At 48.1% G+C, this 17909-nt stretch overlaps 1 protein-coding gene across 1 annotated transcript; it reads right to left on the bottom strand.

The window, feature by feature from the left end:
* Window positions 1–743: 743 nt before the first annotated feature.
* LOC135391133 (ileal sodium/bile acid cotransporter-like) lies at window positions 744–15373 on the bottom strand. The gene is made up of 5 exons (XM_064621236.1): window positions 15290–15373; window positions 8522–8903; window positions 5179–5412; window positions 4943–5114; window positions 744–1588 (listed from the first exon to the last, which is right to left on the bottom strand). Coding segments are annotated over exons 1-5 (1512 nt in total). The 5' UTR covers window positions 15292–15373; the 3' UTR covers window positions 744–866.
* Between the last annotated feature and the right edge of the window lie 2536 nt (window positions 15374–17909).

Here is a 17909-nt window from a genome sequence, read left to right as displayed (position 1 = left end):
AACGTCCCATGCGTTTCGGGCTTGATAGGCGTCGTGGGGGTGGGGGTGATTAGAGGGAAGGTGCGGTGAGCCTGCTCTGAAGAGGCGGCTCGGTGCACCCAGGGGAGGGGAGAGATGATGGTGGTACAGAAGAGGGAGAGGTGTGCTAACCCTCTTGCTCTGGGAAACATGCGAGCATCCCTCAGTAGTCTTCATTTTGATGCTCCCTGTACCACGATAACCGCAAGTTACTCCATCGCCCAGCCTGTTTTCGATGGGCGTCGGCCAATTACGCGGAAGCGGGGTCCCGGCGACAAAAGCACGAAGCGGCACAGAAGCAGACGACACGCGCTTCGCTGGAGCGAAACCATCCAGTAGGCGAGACGTTTCGCGAGGGTGAGGGGATATAGGAGAGACCTTCTCTCCTAGGTGGTGTTGGGAGGGTCCGGAGTGCGGACGCGTCCTTTGCGTCGCGTGACAACTGTTATGAACGACGCCACCAACTACATCAACTAGGTATCAGTATCACCAACATCAACTAGGCGAGCTCAACAAGCTCCTCCATGAATGGTCCACTAGCTCGCTGTGTTCCGCTTCTGGCTCATTTGCCCCTGATAGTCAGCGCCTACATGATGGAGTTCAATGTTTCGTCGGGCGATATTTTAACCGGAACTGAAGGTCACTTGTGAGCGGTTGAATCTGACCACGATTGAAGCCTTCACCAAAATCAGGAAACCAGGCAGTTGTAGAAATACGAGTAAAAATATGTGGCAGTGTATAATTCGATATTCCAGATGTACAAAATAAAGGACTTATCTCTGAACATATAACAGGTAACAGGCGACATTCATCGATCTAAAACAGTCCTGGAAGGCGCTCGTAAACGGTCACGTTTTCCTCGGCGCATTTCCATCGACATCGTCATCTCTACCGCTCTCGTCATTCAATTTCTCGTCTGCTTTCTCAACATCATCGTTACGTTCAGTCGCTGTCTTCCCGCAACCGCAGTTATCCGGCGGCAAAGGCTTTAGCTCGTCTGCTTGTTTCTCCTCCTCCTTACCACCCCACCGCACACGAATGGCGTTTCTTATTTTCAGCACGAGCAGTAGCACGTACAGCGGGACGCCCTGCAAGATGATTTGGCAGACGACAGGTACAATCACAATATCAGAGTCTGGTTCGGGGAGAGACGTGTATAGAATCACCGTCGCGATACCACCATTTTGAAAGGCGACCTCTATCGCTAGAGCGATGACTTGTGGCTTCTTAAGCCTAACCACGAGGGCAGCTAGCGCACCGAAGATGTACGCACTCCACGAAACCAGAGCACCACTCAGGAATGTTTGCCACGTCATCAGCAAGAAAATGTAACGGTTGACGGTGCAGCTGATGACGAGGATGAACACTAGTATGACTAGAGTCGTGGCCTTGATGTATCTCTTGGACTTCTCGGCCCAGTCGGGCTTCAGGCGACGAATGAGCATCCCGACGCCGATCGGTATGGCGAGTGCTGCCAGACTTCCGGCGATGTTGCTGAAAGGGATTTTGAAGGAACCCGTTTCTGGAGCGATGTGACGTCCGAGTATAAAGGTCCACAGAGGCATCATTCCTGGAACGGAACCATAGTAAGTACTGTTATTGAGCATGAAAGGGTGCCCGGGTCCAACCCCTCTGAAATCGGGGGAGGGGTGAAATCCTCTCCCCCATTTAAACTTCCCGTAGAACCCTTCACGATATATTTTCCTGGTAACTTTACTACCTACAGGTACGCAGGGTCTCTTGTTACCCTCTAACCTCACTACACAGGTGAGCGTAGAGGCACTCTAGGGTGGTTCGTTCGTCTTTTATCTGACGTGACCATGTCATAAACGGCAATGAAACCAAAACAATTGAGTTCAGATGTCTGTGACGGATGCTGATATTGCACTCGTGGTCCGAAATGTACGGCGTCACGAGACACACTTGCTCCTTATCGTTTACAGTGTGTGGGAGAAATGGCGCGGTTGCGTCTGCAACAACAGAATCGAGATAGACAACCGGTTTTATAAGCCTTTATTCCGGCATTGCGCTTCATAAACCGATCTTTACTGGGAACGCCCCTCTAATGGAGAAGGTCCACCGCGGTTTCCTTGAGTAGTTCGTGGTTGTGCCGTAGCTACTTCCAGCACTCCTCGAGTCGAGACAGCCGGAGTTCAGGGCCTAGACCTTAAACTTGAACCTGGGAACGAGGCTTAGACAGAAGTGCAGCTACAGTTGTTTCGCCTGCCGCAAGGCTCCTAAATAGCGAGCACCTATTTAGTGACTCCGCCCTTCCCGAGATCAATTCCTCGGGAAGTTACTGATCCGCACCAGATCCAAGATTCAGACGTCTGCCGAGTCTCAGTTGGTGACGTTGTCCTGGCTGTCACAACTTTGGAACTTTGCTAGAGAAGATGCTCGATTCGGGAAAACAGATCGGGTTGTTTTGCTCCAAGACATAAATCCCTCCATGCGGCTGTCGAGTGTCTCTTGGTAATCCTTTTCCCTCGCAGCTATTCTGTTTGACAGTGTGTGGCCGAATATGTTCGGCGTCAAGCCTTTCCCATACCTTGTTATTGGCCTTTTCTGTCGATGTTTGCTGACAACGGCTCGTTGCAATTCTCAATACTCGTTTGAATAACAAAAAAAAAAAAAAAAAAGCCTGACTGTCGCACACTCATCGTCGACGTTTGCGACGCTAGCAGTGCCGACGCAACTCGTAGTAACGCAAGCCTCCCCCAGGATGGCTAACATTCCCTACCCCTTAACAAACAAACAAACAAGCGTCCATGTCCACAGCGCTGTCACAGTTGGTTTTCTTGGTTTTCTTACAGGCGAAGAATGTTTCCAGAATTTGAAGCACGTTGCAGAACTATCGACAAATTGACTATCGATAGTGTTGAAAAACTACCCACTGTTGACCATCGATAGTGTTGGGAAACTGTCGATTGTTGACTATCGATAGCGTGAAAACTGTCGATTGTTTTACGATAACTGACTATCAATAGTACTGTTTTTTGTTTTTTCTTTACTATCGATAGCTAGACTTGGTTCTCACTATCGATGCTTTCGTACCCGTCTTCGTTTTCGCACTGGCACAGTGACAACGAAAACAGAATCACGTGCGACACAAGTTCTTTCCGTTTAGCTGTAACGTATGGCTGATGCACTGCAAGCAGCGAAAGAAGATGCTCATCATAAAATCGTACGCACTCATGAGACTGCAATGCCAGCCAATCCAGTGCAGAGAGTATCACGTGACATTGCGTTTGAGAGAGCACAAGTATAATCTATCTGCACGTTCTGGTAATCTTTTTTTACATGTGAGGGATTGTGGTTGTCTGCCTTCCCAAGCAGCAAAATGTACTGAAAGTCGAGTGCAACAGGGGTGGACAGTAAGTGTCTTATCAATGTTCTTTAGTTTCACGAGTCTGTTCAAGGCCTTCCACCTACCCGACCACCCCTATTGCACTTGACTTTCAGTACATTGTGCTGCCTGGGAAGCTTTCTTGATAGCGGAGGGGGGTGACAAGTGCGTCAGCAGCGCTTCCATTGGGTTGACAACGAAGGAAAGGGAATGTAAGGAACGGTTGGTGTCGAAAAATAAATGGTTGTTAGTGCGCTAACTGTGTGTCCGTCGTCCTTGTGTTTTAGCGCTTTTATTCTGCCGTGACATTGCGGTTGGTTTGAGCGGCATGAGAAGCTCAAGGTCAGCGTCCGATGGAAAGCTGCTCGTTGTATTGTAAAACTTGTGTAGGAGTGAGCCTTTTTTCTTCTTCTGTTTTTGTCTGCTCCCCGACAGCTTTCCCATAGCCGACTATATGCATCACTATTTGCATCACTAGACCGAGCGCCATCGCGGAAGCTGTACTTTTTTCCCCGCAAAACACGTACAAAACGCTTCCTTGAGCGCACAGGTCTACTCAACATTACTAGATTGCTGGAAACGTTGGGTCTACTCGAGGAACACCATGGCGGAGGAATCCCCGAGGTACGTCTATGAAAAAACCCACAAGGCTCAATAGTTTCGGATTCTCCAAGAGTATAGGTGACATCATCGAGCTCTGGCATCTGTCTCTTGGCAACAGGGGGCGTCTCCGCTGACTGTTTTATTTATAGTCATCTTGCACGCTTAGTACTATACCTATATATAGCGTTTCCGCGCTAGGCTGTAGGCTCAATAAACACCAGTATTATACCCCTGTCAAGCGGCAAAATGAATGCCCTCCCCGCACTTCTTCCTGCTGTCCTCTCTCCATCTGTCCACATCTGTACGCCGCTCATAGCTACAGTTGCTTCGCGGCGCTAACACGGAATAAAAAAATTGAATGCCATTCGCAGCGAATGACATTCGCACTGAATGACATTCGTTCCCTGTCACACGATGAAACCAGATGGCAATGCATGCGAGTGACTTCGGGGAACTCATTCGCTTGTCCCGTTGTAGAGAGGTTGCAAAAACAACAACGATAAACTGTGCGCAGAAATGAAATACGAATGAAAAGTTGTACTCCAATATTTTAGCACGAATTTGATAACTTTTGACGCGAAGGAAGGAAGGAAGGCTAAACACTGTTTTTCGGAGAACTACCCTCGTACCCAGTCGCCACGTTGCTGTGGTGGCGCAGATAGACTTCTGACTTGTCTTAGCTTGTGTGATACTTAGCCAACTGAGCGTAGTCGAAAACGCAACCCTTTTCTAATATAATCTAATGCTTCGCTAGTTTCAAGAAAAAGAAATAAAGAGACAACTAGTGTACCTGTATAATGCTTCATATGTTCGGCCCTGGTGTGTTAATTATCGACAGTGTTCGTGTATCTGTTTGTTCGTGTAGCTCGATGCAATACAAGCGAATGACATTCGGTGCAACTGTCATTCGCTGGGAATGCCATTCAGTTTGCCGTGTGATAGGGGTATTATATAGGATGGGGACAATAAACTCACCGATACTGGCTACAGTGCTGACGAAAGTCATGGCGATGCTTAGAGTAACGTCACCGTCCAGCAGGAGCGTCCATAGGTTGCTGGAATTGCCGCCAGGGGAACAGCCTAGTAGGAAGAACCCGAACCTTAGCACCGCGCTTTTGAGCAAAAGCAACCCGATTCCGTATGATACCTTGGATGTAAAAACATTCCACGCATTAGTCATGACTTTCAAACTCTGCACTCTTGTATAGTACCAGAGGCATGAAGAGGAATTGGCAGAAGCATCCGACCAGAGGAGCTAGCGGCGTCTTGAGTTTCTTCCAGACGCTGCCGATGTCGATTTGGCATCCCATGTTGATGTAGTTTATGGACACGATGGCGACTATGAGTACGGGGAACATGGTTCGTAATACGGAGGGGGCCCTTAAAATGGCGACTGGATAAGAGACGTGCATGCATTCTTCGTTCGTCTGATCGTCGATGCAAATCTGCAATAGAGAGACACCCACCATTGCTGTCGTCTGTGGAACGAAATAGAGCTCTACAATCCCAGGAATCCCTTCGCAAGATTGTGTTTACTAAGCTCCCTGTGCTGGGAATGCGTCTTGTCGTCTGTTTTTTTTTGTTTTTTTTGATTGCGTGTTAGCGCCGCGAAGCAACTGTGGCCATAAGCGGCGTACAGATGTGGACAGACGGAGAGAGGACAGTAGGAAAGAGTGGGGGACAGGGGGACTTGTCGTATTGAGTTGGGTTGAAAGCGAGAAAAAAAATCGTATTCTTAAACGGTCCTCGGCTCTTCCTTTGGTATTGCTGTCATCTGTCAACGTAACAGAACTTTCATTCGGGAAACGGAGGAAACCCTTCACGCTTTCTTCGAGTACTACACTGCAAAGCCGATGCTTCCTTGAAGCCCAATGGATCCTCAAGTGGAGGGGAGTTCCTTTCCTCCACTCATTGGAGTCGAAGCTAAGTGTCGAGTTTAGGACCGTTTAAGAACCAAACGGTAAAACCCGAGACAGGGAAAGAAGGACAAAGACGACGCAATCTCCGGACAGGTGGCAACTGGCAAGGGAGAAATAGAAAGGACACTGACACAATTCCCCCTGGGCGTTAGCGTGTTGGGATTGAAGGCCTCCCCTGTCAATAAATCTTTAGCTGTGTTGGAGAACGTGTCGTCTTTGTCCTTCTTTTCCTGTCTCGGGTTTTACCGTTTGGAGTATGTATACCAGCACGCTCCCTAACGAATCTGTGGAAAAAAACGTGCTGGTCGTATGCGATAGACGATGAACAACTCCCTGTCAATCCCTTTCGTTCGAAACCGACGTATTTTCCGAGTTCCAGTACTTTCCTGCGGGCATCGGCAGCGCGGCCGAGCGCCGGGGGAGGAGCATATTACCGGAGGGGGCGGTCGGCGCGCGTGATGTTTCGTGACGTTGCTTCAGGACTGGCGATAGGAAGCCGCATCTCGATGCCAGGGAAACGGACCGCCCTCTTGGCGTCACATTCTCAGACAGACGTCGCGCGCGCGTTCTCCTCCGCGCGAAAGCCTAATTCCGTGGATCTCTTTGTTTTCGGATGCCTACAATAAATCATACCGCTCGAGCTGCGGGAAACTAATGAACGGGCCGGATAAAGTTCGGAATACACTGCTGTCCGCATCAGAAATCAACGCACCGATGCTTGGACAGCAAACTATCCTTTTAGGGATACGACCGACAAAGTCACGTAACTTCCGCTTCAACCAATTTCCACGGACGATTCTAATGACGGAAAGCCTGGTGTACGAACCGAACCCAACTGCACGCCTGTCGTCTCCCTCTATGGGAGTCTTCAGTCCGTAAATCAATCGTCTTTCAGGGATCAATCAACCGTCCTTTTAGGAATACGACCGATAAATTCACGTGACTTTCACTTCAACAAATTTCCACGGACTACTCTAATGACGGAAAGCTCGGTGTACGGATCGAACCCAACTGCACCTGTCGTCTCCCCTCTATGGGAGTCCTCAGTCCGTTAATCAATCATCTGCACCTCAACCTTACCCTACAAGCAATATTCCGTACAACTGTGGAATACAATGACAGCGACGAGGGTGATACGTGCAGTGTTGTCTGAGAGCCGAAGAAGGAATGAAGGCGAATGTTGCGAGAATCGCGTGAGCGATGGCCTTGAATGCCATCTTTGTTTATGTACAGAGGAAGATATATTCAACGACACAGGAGCCGAATTGGGCCAACTTGTGAAGAACACGAAGATGTGGAGCACCTAATTTGTGTGCTGCCAAACGCCCACGTCTACAGTCTCTGAAGATGTGCCGTGGATATAGGGTAGATCATCGACCACTCCAGGTGCTAGAGGACTGGCCGAATCAGCAACGACGCCGTGGCGCGCTGTCTCAAAGACATGGGTTCCGCGGCCATTTTTTAAAGACTCAGCGCTCACAATATATCAAGAAAGCGATTATACTGTCCTGGTTTAAAACACGCACGCACACAAAGTGTTCTGGAGCAGCTGGCTGCACCGGCGCGGCACACGTCTTTGTTTTTTTTTTTTTTTTCCTTCTCTACCTTTCTCTTTGTTTCTCTCTCTCGTACTCCGTCCGTGACTCGCGCTCAGTACGTCTAGATCTACTCCAAATTATGTACTATATCGAACTCTGTACTGTTGAATACGTGCTCCATGGCCGTTAGGTCTCCCGAGAAGAACTCGTACTTAACGCGTACTTTAGAAGCTCTTAGAGAAAGGTTAAAAAGATATTGTACGAGACTGATATCTTGAGAGGAGGCCCATAAGCCACTTCCTGGAGGAAACTGTGATAACATAATGGCGTGAAGAAGAAAAGCTCTCTCCTGGACTCTCGTTCGGGTGTGCTCCGCCTGCATAAATCTGGAGACACCAAGCAACTTGTGATCTGCACTCGATCGTGGGGCAGGCAGTGATGCGGCACCTCGAGTGCTCACCATTTTTCGTTTTTGCTCCTGAACATCCCCACTGGACACACAGTTCCACTGGATTAAGCAGCTCGGGAAATTGTCCGAGTAGCTAACGGATCCCACCAAAGCCAGAAAGCAACCACGACAGTGGGCGCTAGACGGCAGAGCAGGAAGAACTGCAAAAGTGGTTGTGTTTTGGTGTCTGTAATGGGAAATGTGTACTGCGGTTAAGACAGTGAAAGATTGTGGTATCTACAGAAGTCTGGAAATGAAATAGTTTCGGGTTCAGCTAAAATATCAGTTTAAAGATTTGGGGTAACTGTAATTTTGTATTGACTGGTGTTGGTATCATCCATAACCACTTTACTTCGGTCTGACATTGCTCAGGTGGACTTTACCTGTTCTCATCTAGCCTGCTTACCTTCTACTGTATTTGTGTATGTGCAGTTTTAACTTCAAGAAATCACAACAAATCATGCACCTGGAAGTCATAGCCTTCATACGATCATGTTTTTGGCTTATGCGTAAGTGTGGGCCCATGAACGTGACGTGACGTTTGAAGAAGGGCCATCTATACCTGGCCACAAAGTCACATATATAGACAAATAAAATAAAACTACACACACAATGAAAGAAAAATGAAAGTCTATGAAATGAAGCTTACCGTGAAAGATATTGTCGAACGACCCAGAAACACCCCTTCGATCGTCGCATTCACTTGCAACCGACCATCCACTTTCTTGACCAGTGTCCTGTCTCCGTGCACGACAAACAGATCCGGGTCCTCGGAGTCGGCTGTCACAGTAACTTGGCTCCCCCAATTATCGACCGTTACACTCGAATTGATCTGAAGCACGACAGATATATCCTTTCTCTCGCCTTCGTAAAGTTGCAGCGTCTCGGGTTGCAGGGACGCGTTGATTGTGCCGTTGTTGCCAGCCGATGAGCCGCCAATAACATTGCTAACGGATGAATGATGAACGCTAGCAGACGACCGACAGCAGACGATGCCGAGGAATACGGTCACGTATGAAAGATTCCGCATCCTGCCAATCGAAGAGAAGGATATTCGTTACAAGTTGCATATGCTGAAGCATTCGCCGCGTCGTCTGCTCTTTGAGTGTCGGAGTGTCGTCTGCTCCACCTGAGACGCGCAACGTTCCAAGACGGTGGTCTGTTTGAGTTGTTGTTCTAATCTTAAGGCAAATATGGAAGATTTGCGAAGAATACTGCTATAGTCGAGTGCCCAATGCCTCTGAGTGTTTTTTTGCTTATCTCGCTGCCGTGAGTGTCGAGATAATGAATAATCGTGCGCGGCAGCCTGTGTCCATGTAGTAGAATTTTTACGTTTGTTGTGTTATGACTGCGTCAGGTCAGTTTATTGCGAAATGATAAGGACGGGACTATCTTTTCTTTTTACTAAAAGCCGAGCGCCGGTCACAAGTGGTATCGATTACGATGTGTCCGTGTGTGCGTGCCAGTCCGGTGCACATCCGTACCATTGTGTCTTGATAACGCCAAAGAGTTGCGTCACAAAGTGTTTCTTGCAGACAGATAAGTGTGTGTCTGTCTACCCCATGTCACACCTTCGCGCATGGTGTGCAAAAACTTTGGAGTAGGGGGTGTCCGCACCCCCCACAGGTGTGTCCGCAGGGCGTTAAAACAGCCCTGTGCGTCATTGCCAGCAAGTATAACTAGCTCAAATAACACCCCCCCCCCCCCCCCCCTGCAACTTCGGACATTTATGGTTACGTGTGGTAGGAAGCGGAACCAGAGGGGCACTTAGGGTGTAACAGTAGTACACAGAATATATACGTATATATATATACTCATGGAACGATGCGACAGCACCAGAGGACACGTGTTTCGCCGTGTTTGCGGCTCGTCAGCTCTGGGTAGCTGCGCATCGTTCGGAATTGTCAGACCAGGGGTCGCTTAGCGAGCGATATACACCTGGGAGGATCAGTAGAGTGGGCCAAGGAAGATGCACTGTCCAAAGTTGCACGGTGCACGGATTGACAGCTTGGTCCGTTACCCATAAATACCGAGTAGTGGGCGGACAATTAGGAGGTGCCTGGTTCGGTCTAAATTCAAACTAGGCCAACCATGAGTTGGAAACGTTTGAACCGGGCTCCTGGGATTGGTGTTTGCTGGCGGAGGTTGTGTCCCAAATTTCACTCTTTTAAACGGAGAACACACGAAAATCGGTGTGTGGAAGCCGCAACGACTTGATGAAGACGAGGCGAAAGCCCCGTGACTTCAGTCGCTATAGTATTGTCTTGTATATAGTTATGTAAATAACTATGTAAATAAAGCCCAGTTATTGTTCGAGAATACCGCCTGTCGGACGTCTCTTGGGAATATCTCCGATCTGTGAGCTACATCAACGGACCATCTTCCAGCGACAACGGAAGAAACTTTACTGGCGCAGCCGACAGGATGCTCACCTACGGAGAGTTGAACCATTCGGACGGGCGGACGATATTTCGAGTCGGAACAACGAGGGCATAGCAGCGCAAGACAACGGCAGACCATCGGAGTGTCCAGGAAACTGAAGGGACAGCTCCAGTCATCGTCAGGATCCCAGCTTTGCGAAGAAGCATAACGACCAGCAGCAACATGGAACAACTTCGAGGCAAGTTAGGCGGAGCATTGCCGGCTGCAGCCGTTGGAGCGGCTGTGACCAGAAAGCAGTGCTAGCCAAGCCCAGAAGCAGCTCCGCGACGGACAGCGGAAGCTAACTGCGACGGACTGCAGTGAAGGTGTCTGTGCCAGCGACGAGTAGCAAGGACAACCCAGAGACCCAAGCAGCGGTGACGCGACGTGGTAGCGGCAGCATCACCGGGGTCAACTGTGTTCTTGGATTGTTGGACAGAACCTCAACGCATCATCCGAAAGCAAGATACACGAGGTAGGTGTTTCGTTGCTTACATCCCGTGTGCACTATGGTCGAGGCTAGTAACGGGCACAGAGACAGGGAAAACATGCGGAGCGATGAGGAGCTAGAGGTAGACGCAGCGTTGATAGACGCCGTCGAATGTGTACATGGCGTTTGTGGGATCGCAGCGGCGCCCGCAAAGAAGTGGGAGATCTTAGATTTGAAACTTCAACTTGCCGAACTAAGAGTAAACAATGCGCGAAGTTTGAGGTGTAATGAGCGACGTGAAGCCGCAACCTTCCGTCCAAATCAAAAGTTCGTTGAGGTGAGAGACCTGCTAGGCAGGCTGAGCGTGTCCCTTAAGGAAATGCCCAAAGAACCGTCATCAGTAGCCCAGTGGCTACGAGACGTGGAACAGGCACTTGATGCTCAAGGCGTTCCGTATCCGTGGAGAGCGGGATTTTTGTACCCCCTATTAAATGGGAGAGTTGATCAGTCGTGCTCAAAGCTGTCGCCTCCAGAGCGAAGTAATTTTGAGCTGCAATGTGAAGCAATCATTGAGGGCGTGACGTCTAATGCTGTCGTAACATCTTTCAGCCATGCTGAGGATGTTACTAGCAGCATAAGCGACCTGAAGGTCGATGTAATCAGTCAGTCAGACACTGATAGCGAGGAAAATTTGTCAGAAGCGTCAGTTCATGTCGAATGCCGCGTGGTGACACGTGTCGTGACAGACGTACAGCACTGCGGTAATTCTCGGTGCACGGGCGAAGACCATTGTGCCGAGCAGGTCAGCGACGTCCGTTTGCAGTGCACTGCTTTGCACGCTAACATGAGCGAAGAGCAGTTGCCCAGTCATGAAGGCGGAAGCTTGAGGTGCGAGGGCGAGGGGCAGGCGAGCAAGCGCCCCAGCGCAGTGCACCACATCGGCAATGAAACACCTGCAGAGAATGAGCATAGCACGGAGGTCGAAACATGTAGCCTCGAAAAGAGTGAGATCCGTAGCGATCCTCAAAAGTCCGTAACAGGCACAAGTCATGTTTCTCGCAAGCTCCTGACAGGTAACGCCGTATCAGACACGAATGTGACGAGCGAGTTGCTCGAAGTAGCTCACGAACGCGTATATGACTCGTCGCTCAGTTCTAGACCGCTGGTGAGCACTCGGAGCCGGCTGGCGCGATGGGTTGCTGACAAAGTGTTGGGGATCGTAATCGCACGTAGGACCCACGAAGAGGTAGTCACAATGGGGAGGCTAGTGTTCGATACGTTAGATTAAACCCCATATATAATGTATCGTTTAATGCCATCAGTTCTAGTGCACTACGGGATGTGGGCAATGGGGCACCTATAGAGTGCAAGTGCAGTGGGACTTTGCTTGTGAACTCTACCTTCAGTTACGTTTGTACTGCACTGTGTCGTAGGCCGTATTTAAGTTGACGATGATCCTGAGACCATAAGAGGGAATATCCTTACTCGAGTGCACTGCAGTGTACACAGTGTTTGCAGCCTGTTGTTATCGTAATCCAAATGACTAGGCTACACAACTCTTATTAATATTGTTCCTTGTGTCGCAATTGTGCGCCACAAGTACCTTAAGGGGGGAGATGTAAGAGTTGTACTTTTTAGAAACCCCGCGAATATTGTGCATTTCCAACTCAGTGCAATAGCCACCCGACAGAGGCTCGGGGAAGGCACGTTGGACGGGGGACACTTGACGCCTCAGGGGGTCTTCGCGACCAGATGCTCGCTGGCAATAAATCAGTAGAGTGGGCCAAGGAAGATGCACTGTCCAAAGTTGCACGGTGCACGGATTGACAGCTTGGTCCGTTGCCCATAAATACCGAGTAGTGGGCGGACAATTAGGAGGTGCCTGGTTCGGTCTAAATTCAAACTAGGCCAACCATGAGTTGGAAACGTTTGAACCGGGCTCCTGGGATTGGTGTTTGCTGGCGGAGGTTGTGTCCCAAATGTCACTCTTTTAAACGGAGGACACACGAAAATCGGTGTGTGGAAGCCGCAACGACTTGATGAAGACGAGGCGAAAGCCCCGTGACTTCAGTCGCTATAGTATTGTCTTGTATATAGTTATGTAAATAACTATGTAAATAAAGCCCAGTTATTGTTCGAGAATACCGCCTGTCGGACGTCTCTTGGGAATATCTCCGATCTGTGAGCTACATCAACGGACCATCTTCCAGCGACAACGGAAGAAACTTTACTCCATCTTAATCTGTAATTTTGGATTTCAAACACGTCTAGTGTCATTTACTTGTCTCCTTAATGGCTTTTATTTTTCTGCATTATATATATTGCATATGTGACACCTGCGACCATCGCACGTGCGACCATCGCGACCCGTGCGATGGTCGCAGGTGTCAAATATGCAAATTAATGCAAAGCACCCAAGTACTTAAAAGTACTAATTCCAATTTTTCCGTCAAAATTAATGGTGACTTCGACTGTAATTCATCTGACGTCATTTATGTCATTCAGTGCGGCATGTGCCAAGCACAATACGTAGGTCAGACTAAAACATCATTTCGGATCAGGTTCAACAACCACGGACTTGACGTTACAAAAAGCCAAACCTCCCCGTCTCTCGCCATTTCAAACAACCAGGTCATTCACTAAATAATGTGTCACTTTTTATTCTCCAGTCAAATTTTAGCTCAGATCGGTGCAGGGAACAACGCGAATCTTATCTCATTTACAAATTACAATCAACCCTTAACGAAGATCTGGGAGCACTTTCAACGGTAAGGAATCTGGCCGCCTAGATGAGCTACACTTTCTTCCTTTTCGTTTCCTTTCTGTTGTTCTCTTTTTTTTTTTTTTTTTTTTAGCAAAGTTTGAAGCAGTCCTCACCCTGCCCGGAATTTTTCCCAAAGTGGACAGTGACCTACAGCGAATGACATCACCACCCGGACTTGACCTTCTGGAATATTCCCGAATCTGACTCACTGACAAACGCCTATGGCGTGCCCGTACCGATTATGACGTCATGTACCAAACCTATTTAAGTAATGTGCAACCAGCTACGCATCTTTTGTCCTGACGAAGACAGTGGCACTGTCGAAACGTCGACACCTTGCCCATTTTACTTTTTAACGTCTCCCTATGTAATAAACTAGTGCTTGTAACCTCCCCAAAATCTGTTTCCGCGTCTTTTTCTGAACTTCTGTAAAACTTCGTGGCCGTTTGATAATCCTTTTCTCAATCCAATCTCACCCTATATATATATATATATATTTCATTATATATATTTCATATATCATATATATATCATATATATATATATATATATATATACACCCATGGAACGATGTGACAGCACCAGAGGACACGTGTTTCGCCGGGTTTGCGGCTCGTCAGCTCTGGGTAGCTGCGCATCGTTCGGAATTGGCAAACCAGGGGTCGCTCAGCGAGCGATATGCACCTGGGAGGGTGACTGAGCACTCCTCAATGCCACAGTGCAAGCCAGTGAATTATAATGAGGGGCAAAAAATGGCTTTAATGGCTTTTTTCCCTCATCCTCTACATATATATATATATATATAGGGACGAAAATTAGCAGAGGCTCTTTGGCTGCACGTTGAACATATGTTTATAAGTCCGAACGGTGTGGCGACGTTTGGGACTTATAAGCATATATATATACAGGGTGTTCCAAATTAAGCTTTCACGAGCGCTACGCAAACACAGCGATGACTAGAAACCGGATGATAACTTTACGCTACTTGTGTAAGAAACAGGTGCTGCTAATTATGTAGCACCTGTTTCTTACTCAAGGAAGAGAAAAATAGCACCAGTTTTCTTTTGTTCGCCTATTTATAAAGTGCTAGTGAAAGCTTAATTTTGAACACCCATATATCTATACACAAACAAATAGAGAAATGAGCGAATGCTCCATGGCTGCACGTGAGGTATGTGTTTACAAATCAAGCGTGCCACAAGCTGTGCACGGCAGTTTCGAGCTTGCTGGCTCTTATCGGCACAGCGTAGGGATGTGATATACAGGGTATTTGCTCTAACGTGTCCAGAACTTATATTTAAAGTGAGCGATAAAAGAAAAGCAAGTGGTACTTTTCTGCTACTTGAGTAAGAAACAGGTACTGCTTCACTAGTAGCACCTGTTTCTTAGTCAAGTAGCTGAAAAATAGGCCTCATTTCTCTTTTATCGCTCGCTTTAAATAAAATTTCTAGACACGTTAGAGCAAACACCCTGTATATATAATAGGGGGTGCTGCCAAACATATAGGTGGTGTTAGGGGGGGGGGGGATAAACAAGCCACTGAGCGGTACGCAGTGGGGGAGGGGGATATGTTTATTAAGGCTGTGGGCAGTGGGGTTTGTATATACGTGGACCTTTGAATCAATACGATGTAGGGGATGTCTTTTTTTAAACAAAAAGTTGCTTTGGTTGCTCAGCACACCGACAATCACTAACAATACAATAAATAATAAGGTCATATCTTATGGATGACGCGTTATTCCTATCTATTCATTCATGCTCTCGGAGTGCGAGCGATATGTTTGGAAGGAAGAGCAACTTACATTGCACATGAGCGGCGAAGCTGTCTGCCTGAATAAAGTTGGAGGCCGCTGACGTTTTCTCTTTCTGCGTGTGCGCAGAATGATTCCGTGGGCCGGTCAGCAGCATTCCAGACGATAGCTAATCGTAACTCGTTGATAGCCAACAGGGCCAGCATGTGTGAATAATATCCCATGAGTGGTCAGTTATCCTTATTCCTCAATCCACACACATCCGCGTATACGTAACAATCGATCGGGTACATGGTTGCGCAACTGTTAGAGTCCCTGGACCTGTAGAAGCAGTAAGTATGTAATAAAACAAACACATACAAACAAAGGGCAGATAAAAGCGAATACTCGTTTGGATCAGGGTGTCGAACCGAAACGTTTTTCGTTCCGGTTTTCGTTCCGGTTACATCATAAACGATCCGGTACCGGTTCTGCTCCGGAGCAAAAAAATAACGGTTCATACCGGTTTTTAACCGGTTCCGCTTCTGCTGGGAATATTCATCCCCCCCCCAAAAAAAAAAAATCAGTGTTACAAAATGTAAACCCGTTTATTCCGCATACACGGTATTTAATATCAATAGACAGCTGTGAAATTGGTAGCTCCTAGCTAGCGAGCTAGACCCCTAGCTATGGGGTAGCGTTCCACTCCTAGAGTGGAAAACCTCCCCACTTCATCATCGGAATATATATGTTGTTGTTGGTAGCTCCTGGTTCCTGTAGGTTACTGTCTGTTCAAATGGGCTTTCTCCTTTATTGAAGCGCATGCTACAAACGGACTTGTTTGTCGTGATGTCATACGTAAAGTAATTTCTTGCTGGGTTTGAGTGATTGCGTCCCATCCGAATGTCTGTCGCTACTGTCTAGCCAGCAATCACTACCGCACGAGTACGACGCAAATCGAGGAACACCTTCATTCACAAACGCGCTCGACGGCTCCGTTTTATTTTCTTCCTGTCCTGTCCACAAAAGAGTTGCCACTTTGCACGGGCTTGCCCTCGCGTATGCGTAAATGTATTCAACTCAGCTGCTCTCAAACAAGGGACGCGTTGCGCGACATTACCGATAAAGAAGCCGTTATGCAGCCCCCTTGGGTCGCTGTTTAGTTGAGGAGATTTTTTTGGGATCAAATTAAAACGAACACTACGGCACATTGCTAGAGAGTCACATGTACCTCGAAGTCTGTGTGGGTGCGCGAACTATAAACCATTACGAAGGGAGCCTAAGGGTCATACTATACCGACATACATTCCACCGTAAACGTAACCCTCGCAAAGTATCCATGACATGACTTCAGAGCACACGACGTCTGTTTCATTCGCCTATCCGTAGTCCAAACCGGCGAAGTTCTTGGACCGAAAACCGTTAAATATATTTTCCGGTTTCCCTCCTGAGCGAAAAAAACGCATACGGTTTCGATTCCGTTCCGGTTCGCACCAAAATAGCGTTTTTTTTTTCGGTTTTCGGTTCCGGTTTTCGGTTCGCTCCGACACCCTGGTTTGGATACTCTTGTTTTCTCGCGATGTATCTTCTTGGTGCATGCTCTCCTCCGTGGATATCCCGGCCGATAATGTGGCTCAAGCGGATATACCCGATACTGTGTTCAGGGGAAGCGACGAAAGCCACCTTAAACTGCATCTATTATTGTTTTAATAAACTGTTCATTTCAGTTATTTTCACCCTGTCCCCCCCCCCCCCCCCCCACACACACACCAAAAAGAAAAACGAAGAGTAGGTATCTTAGGAGCAGCATAAGTAATGAATACAGGTTACTGCCACAAAATATGTTAGTCAAGCTTACTGACTTTTAAAATGATTTATGCAGCAACAACTTTATTGCAGTTGTAAGATACCAAGTTACTCTCACAAGTACGATAGAGCAACTCGAGTAGGGTATCTAAGTTATGTGGTGAACGTCATATCAGCGGAGCACTTTTATTGGCTGCTGAGAGTCGTCTGCCAGCGAGAACAATCGAGATGGGCGGGCGGCGCAGAGAATACAACCGCAAAAAGGTTAGTGTGGTCGCTTTCCGCATCGAGACTGGGAGGTGGAGCGGGTTCGAATCCCGGCACCGGCTGTGCTGTCTGGGGTTTTCCCCCCTGGGTTTTCCTGCATACTTATTTCCAGGCTTATTTCCATGTCGGCACAGTTCCCCTTGAAGTCGGCCCAGGCCGCATACTAACCCCGCGTCCCCCCCCCACTCCTTCCTGCTGTCATCTCTCCATCTGTACGCCGCTCATAGCGACAGTTGCTTCGCGGGGCTAACACAGATTTTTTTTTTTTTTTTTAACGAAGAGGTTCGACAGGCTTGCGCATGGGCAACACCCAATTCTGCAATTTATATACGAGGGGTGTTCAAGTCAAACCGGGACTTTCGGTCTTCTTCTTCTGCTTCTCCCCAGGAAGATGGCCGCGATCCGCAAGGGAGATTGGCCAGGGCTAATTCATTCGGTCTCCTGAGTGTACAAATGGCTCGCGCTACTTCTTTTTCGTCATTTTCACACGCGACAGGCCTCCGCGTTCACCACGTGGTGGTCCGAAGTTCGTGCAAAACAGAAGACACGTGCTGGACAAGATGGCCGACAACAAGGTGAGCGCGCGCATCGAACAGCGAAATGTCATGAAGTTTCTCGT

The sequence above is a fragment of the Ornithodoros turicata genome, chromosome 4 (assembly GCF_037126465.1).
Source record: "Ornithodoros turicata isolate Travis chromosome 4, ASM3712646v1, whole genome shotgun sequence".
Taxonomy (NCBI): domain Eukaryota; kingdom Metazoa; phylum Arthropoda; class Arachnida; order Ixodida; family Argasidae; genus Ornithodoros; species Ornithodoros turicata.
The sequence above is the reverse complement of the archived record's forward strand: the minus strand, read 5'-3'. Positions and strand labels throughout refer to the sequence as shown.

Bases quoted from the DNA above. Each gene is read 5' to 3' on its own strand.
- LOC135391133 (XM_064621236.1), bottom strand. The intron at 5,413-8,521 runs GTAAGCTTCATT...TCTCTATTGCAG, and splicing joins GTTCGACAATATCTTTCACG to ATTTGCATCGACGATCAGAC. The intron at 1,589-4,942 runs GTGAGTTTATTG...GTTCCGTTCCAG, and splicing joins CAGCACTGTAGCCAGTATCG to GAATGATGCCTCTGTGGACC.